This window comes from Pteropus medius, unplaced genomic scaffold, assembly GCF_902729225.1.
Source record: "Pteropus medius unplaced genomic scaffold, Ma_sr-lr_union100, whole genome shotgun sequence".
In the NCBI taxonomy this organism is placed as follows: Eukaryota; Metazoa; Chordata; class Mammalia; order Chiroptera; family Pteropodidae; genus Pteropus; species Pteropus medius.
The window spans coordinates 7,698,289-7,716,129 of NW_024351731.1; the positions used below are offsets into that span (position 1 = coordinate 7,698,289).

The following is a 17,841-nucleotide window of genomic DNA, read 5'->3' on the forward strand; positions in this document are numbered from 1 at the left end:
GTCAGTTCTAAGCTGAAGCTTAAAGGGACACTGAGTCTCTGCCACTCTGCTGTAACAGCATGATCCAAACAAGGGTGGGTCCCAGGTCCAGGAATGAAGACGCTCGGAGAAGAGCCACAAGCAAGTGAAATGTGAGCCGGAAATGAACGTCTGCTTTAGGGAGCCACTGAAACGCTGGGCTTTGCTACCTCGACCCTCCTGACAAAGCTGGCCCACGAACTCCGAGTGGCACTTCCTTCTCCGATCCGTCGTTAAGTGTTCCTGAAGCACTCTATCAGGGTCTCCCAGTCACAGACCTGACGTGGCCCCTATCAGCTGGAGAACTAAACCCTAACAGGGATTCTAAGCCATTCGCGCTACAGCCCTCGTTTCCTCTTATTCCTTACATGACCTTCTAAGCTCCACAAACCACACACAACCCACCCAGCTTTCCATCTTTGTTCCCCAAACCTGAAACACCATCAGTCCTAACTCCTTTTCCCACTCTCCTACCGTGCAGGTTTAGCTCGAAGACCACCACTTCCTTGACGCCTTCCTTCTCTCACGTGACAGCCCTGTAATCATTTCCCCTCTGAACCTCTAGAGCTGTTTTCTGTAAATAGGCCACACAGTAAATAGTTTAGGTTTTGTGGGCCACAGTCTCTGCTGCAACTAGTCAGTTCTGCCAAAGCAGCTACAATGTTTCAATAAAACTTTATTTATAAAGACAGGCAGGAGGCCTGCCAGTGGCTGCAGCTTACAGACCCTAGTCTGGAGCACTGTTTGGCCCTTGATCACAGAAGGGCTCAGAGCCTTAATGGACTTTCTCCTTTTCAGGCTCCTTGAAAGAACAGTGAGCCACACGTCTATGCTGCTACAAACCATGCACAACCAACTGAGCACAGATCAGATGTTCAGTGAAAACATACTGAATGACACTTAAGAAACATCTGTGCAGAACACTGAAACACGCTTTACATGCTGAATGGTATGATTTTCCCATAGAATTCCAAAGACTTCTAAGAGAGTAGGGAACAGCCACACCAAATGTTGAGTCAGGAAAAACCTTACCCGATGGAGCCTAACAACGGCCAACACAAACTGTGTCAAAGACCAGTATTAGTTTTTGGGTTTAGTAATAAACTTACGGATTCTGGGGGGGTGGGGGAGGGGCTGCAGGGTGCAACAACTCTCATTATCAGAATTCTCAGACATGTGATGGTCACACTCACTTGTGTCACCATCACATTTGGGGGGTTGGACAGGATAGCAGGGACTGCTACGAAACGCAAGTCTCAAGGAAATACAAAGCCCTGCAAAACGTGGTCCCAAAAAGCCGAGACATGAGCACAGCAGCAGCAGAGGTGGGCCAGGCCGCAGGCCCAGGTGAGGAGGTCCATCTCAGCAGCGTGGGACAGTGTGGCCAGGGAACAGGAGTCAGGGTCAGACGCGATCTCAAGGAGAAGGGCAGAGGTGCCAGGTAAGGTCAGGCGCAAGTCTCAAAGGCCGATGGAAGGCACAGCAAGGCAGGTACAGAAGGCAGCAAAGGTGGCCAATAACTGAGGGTCTGGACTTTACCTGGGGGAGCAAGAAAAGTAGCAGGAGAAGGAACCTGGAAGCAGGCAGACAATCCAGGTCGGTTCTGCCAGAGGCACAGCCCAGGCCTCGCACATGACTGTGTGCCGAGGCTGTGCTTCTGAGACAGAACACTCACAAAGCTAACTTTGAAATGTATAAGGCCCACAACAAATGGCCATGTGACCATGGGTCAGTGAAAAGGCACAGCAAAAGGGTTTTGCTAAGAAAAGCAGGTATTTCAATATGAGAACATATTACACGGACATTTTTTTTTTCAAAAGCACCAAAGAACCAGGTAGAAGCCTAACACACTATACTCACTGGGATTAAATTGTTCAAGAACAGTCCACCCAGCATGCATGCAGGAGAGGAGGCTGGGGTGAACGTGTTAAACTCTACCTTGAGATAGATTTAAAAAGTGCTCACAAAAGCTGTTTTGCTTACCATCTGTTATGAACAGCAAGTCTTCTCACTTTAAACCCCACAAATGCCAAAAGACTCTACTCAGAGTGGAGCATCCCTGGTCTTAGTGTCACACAAATCAAGGAGCCAAGATGGACTTGTCTGAGGTCAGTCTGGGACACTTTCACCAGATCAGAGAGAGAGCATCATCTTGGAAAACATGGGGAATCCTCTACTTCCTTTTAAAGCAAGTTAAGTCTTATTTCTTCCAACAGTTTAGTAAGACAGAGTGTTACAGCACTGGTAGTTTCAAGTTCTTGCTTTTTGTTGCTTACGTCTTCACTGTTACTTCAAGTTTGTTAATAAATTATCTTTTCTATTACACGAATGGCACTGGGAGTAGGACCATGTTGGCTCTCGGAGCTGAGCTTGAACGGAGGCTTACTCAAGAACTGCTCTAAGTCTCGTTTGTGTTGACAAGCCCACCTGCCCCCAACGACAGTAAGAACTGCAGTACTCCGGAGTGGCTCACTAGAAGCTTTCTTCTTCTAAAAATATTTTTTATAACAGTTTTGTGAGATTTGTTCCTCATTTACCTTTATAGAGACTTTGTTCTCCAGTTGGGACCCCACCTTGCCTTTGTAAGAAAAGGAAGCCACAGACTTCAAGTTAATGTGAAACAGACGGAGATGCTAGGGAACCTGACGAACCACGGCCCGGCAAACGCACCTGGAAACCAGATCCTGGCAGTGATGACATCCTAACTTTTTTGAACACTTAACAATGTACCAGGCCCAAAGCGTTTTACAGTCTTGATTCACTGAGTCTTCACAACCAGCGTAGGAGGCCAGTATTACTGGCGTTTCCATTTTACAGATGAGGAACCAAAGGCACTGAGGACAAAGCCAGTAAAGAAGAGTCACAACTCAAAGGCAGGCCGTCTGACTCCAGAACCCGCCCGCAACCTGTGGGTAAGAGAGCTGACTAGACAAAGTGCAGGCAGGGAGACGGGCTGCCGCCTCTGCTCATTCACTGAGCAGCGTTTGCGGATCACCGAGCCTGCCAGGACGCTTTCTGGAATGAGTCTCCTTGCTTTACAGTCACACCTCCTATCAAATCTCCTTTCCCTTCCCCCAGCTACGAGAAACACACCTTGCTCACTGAGAATGGGGAGCTGCTGGCTGGGAACCACCTGCTGTTTACAGAGGCACCCAGGGCATACAGGCTTCAGTTCCCCGCACCGGCTTCAAAGACAAATCTGCTATTGTCTGCACCCGGGAGGAACAAGAAGCCCGGCAACTGTAGGTTTCTGCAGAGGTCACTGGAGGTTTGGTTAAACCACACGACACTGGAGGATGGGGGAGGAGGGGGCGCCGCATTTTTGCTGCTGAAGGCTGCGCAGCGCCCACAGCAGCTGCTGGTGGGAGCAGCACGTAACACACCCACAGCTGCCGCGGCCTCGCTGCCGGCTGCACGTTTTAAACTGAAAGACGTCCTGACCCTCAAGATGCACAGCCTGCCTCGCTCGCTGCCCTCAGCACGGAACTGCTTCCACCCACACCAGTCCCGCGACCGGGAAGCGACCGAGGGGATTCACCTCGGGAGGGCGACCGGGAGGGGAGGCGGAGCGCCCCAGCCCCCTTGCAGCAAAGGCCAGGTGCGCGGGGCTGGGGGCCACGGCCCGCGCCCGACTCCCCGTGCCCGGGACAAAGACTGGCCCGACTCCGGGCCCCGCAGCCTGCCCCGACGGCGCCCCGGAAACCGCGCGGATGCCCCGAGCTCAGGCCATGCAGCCGGCTCACGCCCACCCTCGGGCCGCACACTCACGCCCAGCCTTGGGCCGGGCACGCTCACACTCAAGCCGACCCTCAGGCCGGGCACACACGCATGCCGACCCTCGGGCCGGGCACACTCACGCCCACCCTTGGGCCGGGCACACTCAGACGCACTCCGACCCTCAGGTCGGGCACACACACACGCTCGGGCCGTGCACACTCACACTCACACTCACGCCGACCCTCAGGCCAGGCACACTCACGCCCACCCTCGGGCCGGGCGCACTCTGACGCACTCCGACCCTCAGGCCAGGCACACTCACGCCCACCCTCAGGTCGGGCGCACACACGCGCTCGGGCCGGGCTCACTCACGCCCACTCACACGGACCTTGCATCCTGCTCCCGCGCGCCCGCGTCGCCTCCTGTCCTCTCGGTCGCCGCGGGCCCAGATCCTCGCGCGGCCGGGCGGGGGCCGCAGCGCCGGCCTCTCCGCCATCTTCCCTGCCCGCACCGCCCCCCGCCCGCGCTCTCACCAGCCGGCTGCGTGCGGCCCGCGCCGCCAGCGCCCTTCATCCCGGCCCGCAGCGCGCGTCAGCTGCCCGCGGCTCTCCCGCCGCCTCCGGCTGGGTCGGCGTCCTCCTCCGCCGTCGCCGCCGCCGCCGCCGCCGCCGGCCCAGTGCGCCGCGACCGCGCGTCCTCCCGTCACCACCGCAACCCCCCGCCTCCGGCCCCGCCCCCGCGCCACCCCGCGCCGGCCGCCAGAGGGCGCCGCCAGCCCCGTGCGCATGCGCCGGCGCGGCATGCCGGGAGCCGGGGACGCTGGCTCCGCCCACAGGCCGGCGTGTGGGCCCCGCCCCCGAGCTTCCTCCCTCTCCGTTAGGGGCAGTGACGCTGACGTTCATCTGCCTGTATAGATTTGGGTAATTTTACCGACTCAGACCATATTGCACTTCCCGAACCTGAGAGTTCGATTCCTCAGTTCGGGAGCGTTAGCCATCACCTTTTCAAATACTGGCCCCGCTCATTCTCTGTTGTAGCAAGAGAAAAATTCTGAGATGTCCCCAATTAGAAGGCAGCGGGAGGGGACAGGAAGAGCGGCACTGTTAGCCTGGGGCCAGCAAGATCGCTCACTCCGGGTTACCTTCCCGCGGCCGTTTCCGCGGTCGCCCAGCCCCGGTCGTCACGCCCCAGGAGCCGCCCTTCTTGTTTACACAGGCGCTTTCCAGACCTTGCCCACAGCCCGTCCTCACGGAGTGTGGCCTGTCCCACAGCTGCCCCCGCGCCACCTTCGCCCAGCCCTGTATCTGCAGCCGAGGAGAGTCTGCCTCAACACCTTCACTTTCTCCTGTCAACTCCAGGACGGTGGACATGCTCGGCTTCCCCACCTGGGGTTGGCCACGCCCACACTCAGAAGACGTCCTTTGCTTGGGAGCTTTCCTCATGCAACAGGAGAGGCCGACCATGAGCAGGCCAAATAAGTCAAGCAAATCACAGGACAGACGTTAAACCAAATGAATGTGACGTCAAATTCCCTATGAAGACACAAGAGCAAAGATTAACTGAGGGAGGTTCCTTGAAGGGATCATATTCGAGTTGGCCTGCAGGAAAAGAAGAGCGGATGAGAATAAAGATCAATGCAGGAAGAGTCTCGGAATTGAAATCCAGGATGCCTGGGTGGTCAGGCCATGGAGATAGCTAGTCCAGTGTTTCTCAAACTTCCCAGTGAGACTCTGTAAATAGACACTCCTTGCTCAAATCACAAAGAGGGAAATGCAGATTAAAACCATGAATGCCACTCCACCCCCACTAAAAAGGTTAGACTAAAAAAAGAAAAGACAATATCAAGTTCTGCTGAGGATTCAAATCAACTCATATGTTGCCAGTGGGAATGTAAAATGGTACAACTACTTTCAAAAACAGTTTGGCAGTTCCTTAAAAAGTTAAACCTGAGCTCACCATGTAACCCAGCAACCCACTCCCATCTGTTTCACCCAAGAGAACTGAAAAGAACTGTCGTAAACACCTACAGCAGCTTTGTTCACGCCTGCCCCAGACGAAGCAATCCAAACACCCTCCAATGGGGGAGCGGATAAACTGCCACACTCACACATCCGACGCAGCTCAGCAGTAAGCAGGAGAGGCCTGCCGGTACATCCAACGTCACCGATGCTCGCCGATACGTGAAGGGAAGACAGCCAGATTCGAAAGGCTACGTAGTGGATGATCCTGAAAACACGAAATGTCTGTGAACTGTCCAACGCAGAACAAGGTTTGTGCCACTGCTGAAGGCTCTGCTACGTCGATCACACAATGTTTCTCTCCAGTGTGAATCTGTCCATGTGGCCTAAAGCTAGAGCCATGAACAAAGGCTGGACCACGTTTTCGTGTGCCTGAGGGCTCTCCCCAGGATGTGTTCCCCAATGCTGAGTGAGGGCTGACCTCTGGCGGATGGCCCTCCCACAGTCAGCACATTCATAGGGTTTCTTTCCAGTGTAAGTCACTGGAGCAGGGCGAGTTGTGACCTCTGGCTAAAGGCTATCCCACAGTCAAGGCTTTGATGACGTCTCTCTCATTGTGAACCCTTCAAAACTGAACAAGAACTGCACTCTGGCTTAAGGCCCTGTACATTCTACAAACGGGGCTTCTCCCGTGTGAACCCTGTGATGGAGGAAAAGGCTTGAGCTGGGCTGAAGACTTCCCACACACACTACACACACGGTGCTCCTCTCTTGTATGGAGCCTCCGATGCTGAATGAGGCCTGAACTTCGGCTGAAGGCCTTGCCACACTGATCACGTTTGTGGTGTCTCTCACCAGTGTGGGTCCTCTGAGGCTGCATCAGCTGTGGGCTCTGGCTGAAGGCCTGTCTGCACTCACCGACCCTATAAGGTCTCTCCTGTGTGAACGACGATGTTGAATAAGAGCTTAGCTTCCCACATTTCATGACATCCAAAAGGTTTTTCTCCAGTATGAATTCTCTGATGGAGAAGGAGGTGGGAACGGAGACAAGTTTCCCACATTCTTTGCACTTAAACAGTTTATTTCCAGGCTTGAGTCTATTTAAGGCTTGAGCTGTGAGTAAAGGCTCGCCCACACTGACCTCATAGGTTCTTCCCCACCGTGACTTCTCTGGTGTCGACTTAGGTCTGAACTACATTTGAAGATTTTTCCACATTTATCACATCTAAAGGCCATCGCTTCTGTTCTATTTCTTTGAAGCCTAACATTTTTGTTCCAGTTCAAGTTTCCATAGCCAAGATATGGAAGATATGTGCCACAACCCTGGGTTCTTTCTCCTAGAGGTCTTTCTCTAAACATGGCCATTTCTTTCCTAAAAACTCTCTTGTTAAGAGGGAGTTTCCTCAAACTCTGCCCAACAGAACTTCTCAGGTGTCCTTCTCGTTTACCCTCACGATCCCAGGCTTCTTACAGCTCAGGTGCCTGTGGAATACGCCTTGAGAATCCTCTTGATATCGATTCTGTTTTGACTTCCTCAGAACATCTCTAGTTTACAAGGGATAGTTCCTTTTCGGTCCCAACCTCAGAACCTGTTGTATAAAACATAAAGGAGTTTAGTTATTAGAGAAAACCACCCATCAGGGATAATATCCATAATGTATTAAAAACTCCTATAAATCATTATGTAAAAGGTAGATATTCCAGAAGGAAAATAGGTGACAAGCAGAATTCAGAAAGATGGCCAACCAACAGGATAAAAATATTTAAGTTCATTAATAATCAAATAATTGAAAATTAAAACAAATTATAATTCTTTGCCTATCAAATTGGTAAAGTAATCCATTCAATAAATATTTAGAAGATAAGGCATGTCCTAGGTAAAGAACAAAACAGGAAGAGAAATACAGCCTCTGACCTCACGAAGCTTAGATTAAGTAAATTTTTAACAAAGACAATAAACCAAGTGACATGAAAACTATACAGAAATGTGGGAAATACTTAATGGCCTGCAAGCTAGTCTCCATGGTCAGAGAAAACCTCTAGGAGGAAGTGAGCTTTAAGCTGTAACCTGAAGATGACACAATAAGCAACGGCAGATCCAAGGGCCTGAATATGACGTATGACAGAAACAAGTTCAAGAATGAAGAGAATCTCACTCTGACTATAGCAAGAAGTGTGAGGAGAGGAGAGTGGCGAGAGGGGACAGGGAACGGATCCTGGAGTCACCAGAAAACCCCAAGAACTTTAGACCTGATTCTCAATACTTAAAAAATGATAATCCCCAGTGTTGATGAGTAAAGACTCCACCAAAAAAAATTAGAAATAATAAATGAATACAGTAAAGTTGCAGGGTACAAAATCCATAAACAAAAATCTACTGCATTTCTGTATGCTGACAACAAACTATCAGTGAAGAAATTGAGAAAACAATCCCATTTACAATCGTAGGAAAAAGAATACTTAAGAATAAACAAAGCCAGAAGTATCATGCCCCCCAATTTCAAGCTCTATTATAGACCTATATTCATCAAAACAGTATAGTATTGGCAGAAAAACAGACCCACAGACCAACGGAACAGAACTGAGAGCCCAACAAACTTTGTCCACTTCGTCTTTCTGTGTACAATTTAAAGATTTATACAATTTTTATAAATTGACGTTTCTTATCAGAAAATATCAAATGTTGGTGAGGATGCGGAGAAAAGGGAACCCTCATACATTGTTGGTGGGATTGCAAATTGGTGCAGCCGCTATGGAAAACAGTCTGGAGGTTTCTCAAAATAATTAAAAATGGATCTACCTTTTGACTTAACAATTGCTCTTCTGGGTATTTATCCAAAGAAAACCAAAACAATAATTCGTAAAGACCTATGCACCCCTATGTTCACGGCAGCACAATTTACAATAGCCAAGATATGGAAGCAACCTAAATGCCCATCACCAGACGATTAGATAAAGAAGTTATGGTTCATATATACAATGGAATATTACTCAGCCATTAAAAAAATGAAATCCTGTCATTTGCAATGACATGGCATGGATGGACCTAGAGGTTATTATGCTGACTGAAATAAGACAGACAGAGAAAGATAAATACCATATGATTTCACTTATATGCAGAATCTAAGCAACAAAAAGAAACAGACTCACAAATATAGTGGACAATTTGGTGACGGATAGAGGGGAAGGAGTTTGGGGGGCTGGGAGAATGGGGTGAAGGGTTAAAGAAGTTACAAATTAGTAGTTGATAGTTGGTCACGGGGATGGGGAGCACGGCATAGGGAATGCAGTTAGCACAAATATAATGGCTAGGCAGAAGGCCAGGGGAGGGAGGGAGCAAATGGGGGGATTGTTTTATGAACTATACAGATGTCTAACTAATGTACTGTATACTTGAAACTAATTTAAATAAATTTTTTAAAAAGTTGATGTTTCTTTAATGAGTCTTAATGTTAATTTTGTATTATATTTTGTTAGTAATGTGGGTATTTTTCCTGTTATTCTTAAATGATTTGAGGATCTTAAAACTATTTCAAAACTGAGGTAATGAATGCCTATATTTATACAAATTTTTATTTAATTGGAGTCCAACTTAAAGCTTTTATGAAAGTTAAAAGAGAAACTAGGGGAAAAAATAACATTTTTCGTGCCATTTTTTTCTATATTCTCATTTTAGCAATCATACAAAATTCCTGTTACATTCTAGTTTCCTCCTTGATGGCCCGCATTAAGGTAAATGTGAGTTTAAAAATAGATCTCGTGCTGTCATAGACATCTTACCTCTTTTCTTTGAGACCACTGAGACATGTTCTCAACTCTTCGGGGGCACAGCTAGTGCCACCACAGGAGCCTGTCCCGGTGGGTGGCCTCTCCCCTAAAGGACACTCACAGTCCTCAGCGTTATAACACCCCGCAGAACCTTTGCATCACACCACCAGAATCGGCTGAAATGTGCCAAAACAGAACTCAGAAAACAGTAAGTGGACAGACAGGCCAAGCTCCACACCCCTGGATTCCAGGACCTTCCAGGAGTTTCCAGATGCTCCACCAGCCCACCTCCCCACCACCTTGGAGGCAAAGAGCAGCAGGGGTGAGGCTCTGCTGCCACCCAGGGGTCGCTCATGGTAGGACAAAACGCGTAAACGGACAGAAGTCGTACAGAGCATGACGGCTGTGGAGGCCGGTCAAGAGTGTTGAAGACAGCCTGGACAGAGGCCGCCACGGGGCAGGGGCCCCCCAGGAGACACGTCAGGTGCAAGGCAGCCTCCTCTCCTTGCGTGGAGCACTCACCCAGCTCAGCCTGGGCACCCCGCTCCCAACAAACTTTGGGGAGTTTGGAGTAATTACGTCTAAAGCAAGGCACCTGTGCTTAGCACTGGTCATCTCCTTTCCCAACCTACCTGGAAGGCCTACATGGTGCTTGGACACCAGCCCCTCTCTGGGAGCTGCTGGGCAGAGACACCATCGCACCCTCACAGTCTCTGCGCTGCCCTATCCGTCCGTGGGACCAGACAGGACTTGTGTTCCTGACTGGAGAATTTTCTAGTGAGCACTGCAGGGAGCTCCTGATGTCACATCTCACCTGAGATAATCCACATGACAATGGGACAGAAGATGAGTATCTTGTTCTAAGTGTGGTGTTGACAACATGTGGCAGCTTGGTTCTACTACAAGGTTAGAACAGCTCAATCAACACGTTAGTCAAAACCACCACGAAACAGTGGCTACGAGAACCATGGCTCTATACAACTGCTCAGCTCCTAATTTTTCTCTAGCCAAACGAGGCCTGCATGCCCTCAATAAAATGGACTGCACACCCAGGGGACTTTCTGGGTGACGATGGTGTCTTGTATCTCAATAGAGGTTTGGTTGACACAGATGTTAAAACTCAGCAAGATCACATTACTAGAAGTTAAACCACGCAACCATGAGATGATGGAGACGATTTTGCTGAACACATCGGAGTGAAGCATTAACACTCTGAACCGCAGATCTACGGCACTGACAAAGGCAGGGACATGACTGATGAAGTGACGAGAGTGAGGATAGCAGGGAAAGGTGGAAAGCAGAACAGTCACTGGTCGTCTCAGTAGCTGGGAGCCCAAGATAACGCTTGGGGCTGACAAGCCAACTAACAAAAGTGTGTTCAATGGAAAAGGTAAACAGTTTTTTAAAAAAGGAATACTACGACTAAAACTGGGAGATGGAGGAGAAAAAGGATGGAAGCCTAATAAGTAAGTAACCAATAACTACTGTCTACAGAGAGGAAGAGGTATCATACAAAGATGGAATGAAGCTGTTGTCAGGTTTACTGTAGAGGGAACCGCTGAATGCAGACTCCCCTAATGACCTGAAGAACTGTTGATTTTTAAAAGGCAGCCCAAGCGAATCAGTAAAGGAATCTTAAAAGCACGTGCGTGTCCACGCAAGTATCCAGCGCTGTCTGTCTGAGACTGCCCCCAAGGGCCCATGGCAGCAAGCCTCTTCACCTAATCAGCCCCCACCCATTCTCACCTGTCCTGCAGCTGCTCAAGGCCACCGGTTTCTCAGCTCCCAGAAGATCCAGGACCTACAGCTCTTCATTTTTCTCCAGCTGGGAAATTAGCCCCGGCTTGGGGACAGGGAGTTCTGTTGGGTGAGGGTCCTGGGGAGTTGGCGCAGGGCACTGGGTGCTGCGTCCTGCAGGCCAGGTGTGTGTGTTGGGGGAGAGCAAAGGGCTGGTCAGGGGAAGCAGGGGCTGAGAGTGAGTGTGGGAGGGAGTTCACGCATCAGTTCTCCCGCCAGCAGCGCAGAGTGAAGTCTGAAACTGGGAGCAAGGCAGGAAACCCATGGGGACGTGCACAGACCAGACTGCTGCCTGGGGACAAAGGGTAGGACCCTCTTCTCTGGGCTCAAAAGTGCGGAAGCAGCTCCCGAGCCTCCGCCCCAAGCCCAGAGGAGAGAGGCCACCTGCTGTCGTTCTCCAGTATCACGTCCCTATCAGAGGCCACTGGGCCGGCCCAGCTGCTGCCCTGCCGCAAGAGAGCAGCACACGGCCACGTCCTGGAAGGTCACTAGTACTGAACCCTGCAATCACAGGTGGCAGCTGCCTGAGGCCATGCCTCCTTCAGCCAGCCCGAGGACCAGTTGCGCTCGTCAGCCATGGGGACCCAGATGAGTCCCCAGAGCCCCTCTCCCTGGGGGAGGGCATGAGTCCTACCCCAGAACCCTTTCCTTGAGCGCCAGGACTCCAGGCCCCGCTCCTCCAGGTGCTGGGCTCACAGCTCCAGAGGAGGGGGGGCAGGAAGATGAACTCTGGGGGCCAGAGTGTGGCTACCATCCTGGGGAGCAGGATCAGAAGGAAGAGGCAGGACCTGAGGGGGCCGCCCTGGCCTCCCCCAGCTTGCCCTCAGAGGGAGGGGCCCATACTCACACCCATTCAGTGGCATGCAGTCACTCCATTAACTTTCAGGGCCCTAGAGGTATGGAGGGTGGACAGGTGACGGACAGCACTAATGGGTTCCTGGAGTGGCCTCCTGGGGCAACAGTCCCCTACAGAAGCCACTGGTCAGGGGCTGGACACTCTGCAGCATGACTCATGCGTGCCCGACTGCTCAGGGTCACACAAAAAGTCCCTAGAACAGGAGGAGCCAGGGCCCAGGTTGGGCTGGGAGCTGAGGAGTGGAAGCTGGCAGCTCCACGGGGTTAGCTTCCCGGGCCCAGCAGGCGGACAGCCGCTGGAGACACGCCCCCGCCCACAGGGCCAGGATGTGGCTTAGGGTGGGTGAAGCTGAGCGACTGAAGGTGCAGCCACAGGCCTGCCGACCTTGTCATCCCTTCGTACCCGGTGTCCTGGGTCGGCATCCCATATCCTCGCACCCTCATTCTCCCAAAAGCCTCCCTGGAGGCCTCCTCTCAGCCCTGCGGCCTCGGGGGCTCCCTGGGCCAGCGAACTCTGGCCGTCCAGAGCTGCAGACACAGCCCGCAGCTTCTCCCGCGTCCCCAGGCCGGTCGGGGCCCGCTCGCAGCCCGCCCGGGGACAGAGAGCGCGCGAGAGCCCGCACACCAGGGAGCACCGGGCCCGCCGGCAGGGGGCGGAGCCAGACGGAAGGGGCGGTGCCGGTGGAAGGGGCGGGGCCAGGTGGGACCCGCCCGGCTGAGCTGCGCCGGAGCCGGGGCGCTCCTCCCTGCACCCGCACTGGTCCTCGAGACCTAAGGGCCGGAAACGGCTCTGCAGTCCAGCTCCCGCACTTCCTGGGCTGCTCTAGGACCACAGAGGACTCCCGCCGTCTGTGGTCGACCCGGGTAAGGGGCGCCTAGGAGTGGAACCGGTGGCCAGGCCAGACAGGCTGGACCCCGGACATCGAGCCCACCTCCCCGGGCCACATCGAGCCCACCTCCCCACTCCAGGCCCGGGAGTTGCTGCGTGAGCATAGTTGGACCCGCCTCACGTGCCTCTCCATCCCCAGGCCAGGCCTATACAACCCTTTCCTCTTTCTTGGGAAGAAAATAACCTGTCTGCATTTCGCAATCTGTTGTGGAAACCTCTCCCGCTGTAGGGCCTGTTACCGAGATCGTATGTCCAAGACAGTGATGATCCCTTAGGTCTGAGCTCCCGTTTCAGTCATTTTTAGGCTAGCAAATCAGCTATCAAACTTCAGATTGTTTGTTATGTCCTTTTAAATTTTGCGCTGCATTTTCTTGCTGTTAAGGTCTCCACCTGTTGCAAGTCAAACCTGGACATGAGCGGTTTTCAGACCATGCCTTTTTCCTGCAAGGTGGACACATCCTAGAGGAGTCCCTTCCCGGCATCAAGGGACAAAACTTTCAGTTACAAAATAAATAAGTCATTGGGATGCAAAGTACAGCATGGGGACTATAGCAAATAATACTGTATCAACTTCGTATGGTGACAGGAAAACTAATCTTATTCTGGTGATCATGCATCATGTATGGAAATGTGGAGTCATGATATACTCCTGAAACTAATACTGTATGTCAATTATACTTAAATAAAATTAAGTGTACAACAGAGAGGCTAAGTACATGCACACTGTCCTGCGGCCATAACCACGGAGCTGGGCAGGAGGATGCGGCAGGCCTCAGCTCCGGCTGGCCGAGGACGCCCTGGCCCCAGGACCTGGGTCCTGTCTCCCTCTCCTCCTGGTCTCTCCTCCCCAGCCCCTAGCCGAAACCAGGGCCCATCGGCTCCGTAAAGGCCTCAGATATCATCGCGGAACAGTGACTGTAAGTGCATCCCGCGGGCTCTGACCCACGTAGCGGTTCCGCCTTGGTCCCTTCGGAACAAAGTCCTGGGACCTCAGCGGCGCTCCTCCGGCCCGCGGATCACAGAGGGCCGGGTCCTCCAGTGTCCTAGAGCTTCCCGGAAGTGTCTGGGTCGCCTCCGGGGCCAGATCGCGCTTCCGCCCGGGCTGCCGCGCTGCTCTTCGCCCGGCTGTTCCACGCCAGACCGCGCACGCCAGGTGTGGGGAGGCTCTTGCCTTGGGGGCGCGGTGCGTGGGGTCGCCCCGTCCGGGAGGGGGCAGCGGGTCGGACGCGGCCCCTGGGCGACCGCGCCGGGGCGCTCCGGAGCCCAGAGGCCTCTCCGCGACGGCAGCGCGCTGCTTGGCAGATCCCGTGCAGCTTGGGACGGGGCCAGAGGGCGCTGACCGCGGCGGGGGCAGGACTCGAACCCGGCCCGCCTCTGTCGGCTCCTTCCTCAGGGCGGGTGGCCAGGAGAGGGTCGGCAGGGGGCAGCACACTGGCCTCCAGGGAGCAGGGTTTGAGTAGCCGGGCGGCCCCGGGCGGAGAAAGGCAGTTCCTGGTACTGACCAGGCAGTCGGGGAGAACCCAAGCGTTTGGCCTTTGATGGTCGTCGATAGCCTGGGTGAGGGGGCCGGCCTTCCTGGGAGAATGGGGTACCATGAAGCCTGTGGGAGCCGCCTGTACTCCCGGGCTGCCCCAGCGCATCACCGCGCCCATCTCGCTGTGCTGCGAGGACCTGGGCCTGGTGGCGCCTTGCGGACGGTCTGTGCTCTGCTCCATCACCTGGCACCGCGGAGACGTGCGGTGTTCTGTCCTGCGAAAGCAGGTGTATGGGCCGGTCGTCTGAGACCTGCCTTGCTGTCGTGCTGTCCCTTCCCGTCACGTCAGCCTTTTTCTCCAGGTTCCACACGTACCTCTGCTGCACGTGCCCCTCTGCACCTCCTACCTGTGGGGCTGTGTCTGGTCGCCCCTGTGCTGTGATGAAAACAGCAGGAACTTCTGAGCAGACAGGCCTGGGTTCTAGCCCTTGACTTGGGCCGTTGCCTTCGAGCCTCAGTTTCCTTGTTGGTGAAGTGAGAATAATGAGGATTCGAGGTTGAGTAGTGAGGTGGTCCCAGCGTGGTTGGTGGCAGCAGCAGTGGCTGTTGTGTCCTTGTGGTCTCTGGACCCCTGTCCTTCATCTCTTCGTCCCTTATCTATTTGAAGAACATGCATGTGCTCTCCTGGTTCTCGCCTCTCTACGCTGTCTCCCTGGCCAACTCCTTCCTCCCCTCTTCCTGGGACTGCAGTGGGCCCCTGCTCCCGGGTGCCTCCCGCCACATGGGAGTCATAAGTGGTTCACGCTGTCAGTGTCTTGAAAGCGGAAACCACGTCAGTCTCAGAGGACACGGGAGTCACTGGGCTTCTCTGCACCCTCTCCAGGCATTTGCAGCTGGGACCTGCCTCTGGGCTGGCTAATCAAAGAGAAGGAAGCAGCAATGTCTGCCGTGGGGGCCGCAGCTCCATACCTGCATCACCCTGGTGACAGTCACAGTGGCCGGGTGAGTTTCCTGGGAGCCCAGCTCCCCCCAGAGGTGGCAGCAATGCCTCGGCTCCTGGCAGATCTGGACAGGAGCACGTTCAGAAAGTTGCTGAAGCTGGTGGTCAGCGGTCTGCAGGGACAGGACTGCCGCGAGGCCGTGCAGCGCCTTGGGGCTGGCGCACACCTGCCGGAGGAGCGGCTGGGTGCCCTGCTTGCTGGCATGCACACGCTGCTCCAGCAGGCCCTCCGGCTGCCCCCGGCCAGCCTGAAGCCCGATGCCTTCCAGGATCAGCTCCAGGAGCTCTGCATCCCACAAGACTTGGCTGGGGACTTGGCCAGTGTGGTGTTTGGCAGCCAGCGGCCTCTCCTCGACTCTGTGTCTAGGCAGCAGGGGGCCTGGCTGCCCCATATCACCGACTTGCGGTGGAGGGTGGACGTGGCCATCTCCACCAGCGCCCTGGCCCGCTCCTTGCAGCCAAGCGTCCTGATGCAGCTGAAGCTTTCGGATGGGTCCGCGCTTCGCTTCGAGGCCTCGATGGCCAAGTTCCAGGAGCTTCGGTACAGCGTGGCCTTGGTCCTCAAAGAGATGGCTGACCTGGAGAAGAAGTGCCAGTGTAAGCTGCAGGACTGACCGCGCTTGCCGGTCCTGGTTTGGTGACCTGGGGACAGCTGCTCAGACACCTTGAAAGCGAAGTCCCCCTGCCCAGGAGGCAGCCAGCTCGAGAGTGACTGCTGCCATGTTCTCTGTTTGATTGAAGACAGCTGTGTCTTTCCTGTATTTGGAAGTAAATCAACTATCAGAACGTCTCTTGGTGGGCGTCCACTTCACGCCCTTCCCCTGCTCCAGTGTGGCCACCTGGGGCCCGGTCGCAGTCTGGGATCCAGGCCGAGGCCTTCGTGCAGACGCGGAGCTCCTCCAGCTTGGCTGTGTGGCATCTGAGCTCTGCACCCTTGCTTTGTGAATCCCGCTTCACAGTGCACGCTTCATTGTCCTGCTCTAGCTCCCTGACCCCACTGAGCCAGCTTGCTAGCGGGGAGGGGAGACATTACGAACGGGTAACCAGTGTGGCTTGTGAGAGGAGGGCCAGTGATGCAGAAAGCAGACCAGACCCAGGTGATGGAAGGCAGGGTTGTGGAACTGGGCTGTCATTTTAAACTGGGTCACAGGGTGGGCCTCCTTGAAGACCTAGTATGTGAGTTGACTTGGAGGTGGGTAGCTTGGGTATCTGAGTGGGGGACTCCAGACCCGGGGGCCTGATGAGCGTTCTGAAAGGGTAAGGCTGTTCTGCATTGGGAGCAGAGCGTAGGGCACACGAGCAGGAGTGGGGAGCATGGCGGGGTTGGCAGTGACAGGAACCCCGATGCCTGCAGGGTGGGCGTGTGCAGGGCCTGTCACCAGTTTTGCACCATCCACAGAAGGCTTCAGAGGTCCTGTTCCCCACTCTGCAGTCGGGCTGTTCCGTGTGGTGTCCCTGCCTCCTTGGCCCGCTCTCTACTGGGAAACCAGTGCCATCTGGGGTCTTTCGAAAGGGCACTGACTCCACCCGGGGGCTCCGCCCTCAGACCTAAGCACCCCAAGGCCCCACCTCCTAACCCCATCACAATGGGCATTGGGGTTTCACCATACGAATTTGGGGGGGGACACATTCAGACTGAATTTTTTTTTTTGCTATTGAAACCAGTTGCTGGTGGTGAAGCATTTCACACATCAGACCTGCGTGGAAGTAGGAATAGTCGTTTCTCAGTGTCCTTGATGGGCCAGGCCTGGCCCCACAACCACAAGCACAGAGAAGCCACAGGAGACGCCAGCGGGTATATGTGAGAGCTCACCACTCAGGTAGTGAGGTCCAAGGTTTCCCGTGTCACGGAGAGGTAAGCGGCTTGCCCCGTGTCACACAGCTGATGACGGAGCCGGTGTTCTCTTCACTCCCCGCGTGGATGAGGCAGTGCGTGTCCCCTAGAGACAGTACGAGCTTTCCGGTGGTAACCGTCCTGTCCGCTCAGCCACCAGAGCTGAGATCAGCCAGGCATAATACGCAAACAAATGCACACGATCACATTCCAACAGAAATTCCTTACAGGTACTGAAATTTTCATTTCAATCATTTAAGACCCATTCTTAGTTCCAGAGCTGGACAAAACCAGGTGGGGGTGGGTGGCTCTGCTAGCCCTCGCTGGGCCAGTCGGTGGGCAGGCACTGTGTGCCAATGGACTCCCCCAGGCTGCAGAGGGACTGTCCACGCCCTTCTGTGGTCAGGTTCCACCACGGACCTGAATTTGAGGGCAGGCGCCAGCCCCATCCACTTTTGTCCCCAGGCCTGCACAAGGCCTTGCAGAGAACAAATGTTCGCACCTGGAAAATCACCCCATTTCGTAGATCCT

The 17,841-nt window shown here is 54.0% G+C and overlaps 2 protein-coding genes across 5 annotated transcripts in view; one reads left to right on the forward strand and one right to left on the reverse strand.

Moving 5' to 3' along the window:
- ARHGAP39 (Rho GTPase activating protein 39) overlaps positions 1–12,177 on the reverse strand; it is a 66,984-nt gene extending 54,807 nt beyond the window's left edge. The window contains 4 exon segments of the mRNA XM_039846136.1: positions 5,843–7,282; positions 9,474–9,637; positions 10,094–10,275; positions 11,208–12,177. The gene's annotated coding sequence lies outside the window, so the exon portion shown is untranslated.
- Positions 12,178–12,342: 165 nt separating this feature from the next.
- On the forward strand, positions 12,343–16,266 carry COMMD5 (COMM domain containing 5). 4 transcript variants are annotated; one of them, XM_039846202.1, is made up of 2 exons: positions 12,343–12,977; positions 13,385–13,901. In XM_039846202.1, exons 1-2 carry the CDS (start codon positions 12,441–12,443, stop codon positions 13,463–13,465), a joined length of 618 nt encoding a protein of 205 aa, XP_039702136.1. In that variant the 5' UTR covers positions 12,343–12,440; the 3' UTR covers positions 13,466–13,901. The 4 variants fall into 4 exon arrangements, with proteins under 4 accessions (XP_039702136.1, XP_039702135.1, XP_039702133.1 ...); XM_039846201.1 differs by lacking the exon at positions 13,385–13,901 and adding an exon at positions 15,360–16,266 and having other exon boundaries at positions 12,954–12,977; XM_039846199.1 differs by lacking the exons at positions 12,343–12,977; positions 13,385–13,901 and adding exons at positions 14,059–14,155; positions 15,360–16,266.
- Positions 16,267–17,841: the final 1,575 nt, after the last annotated feature.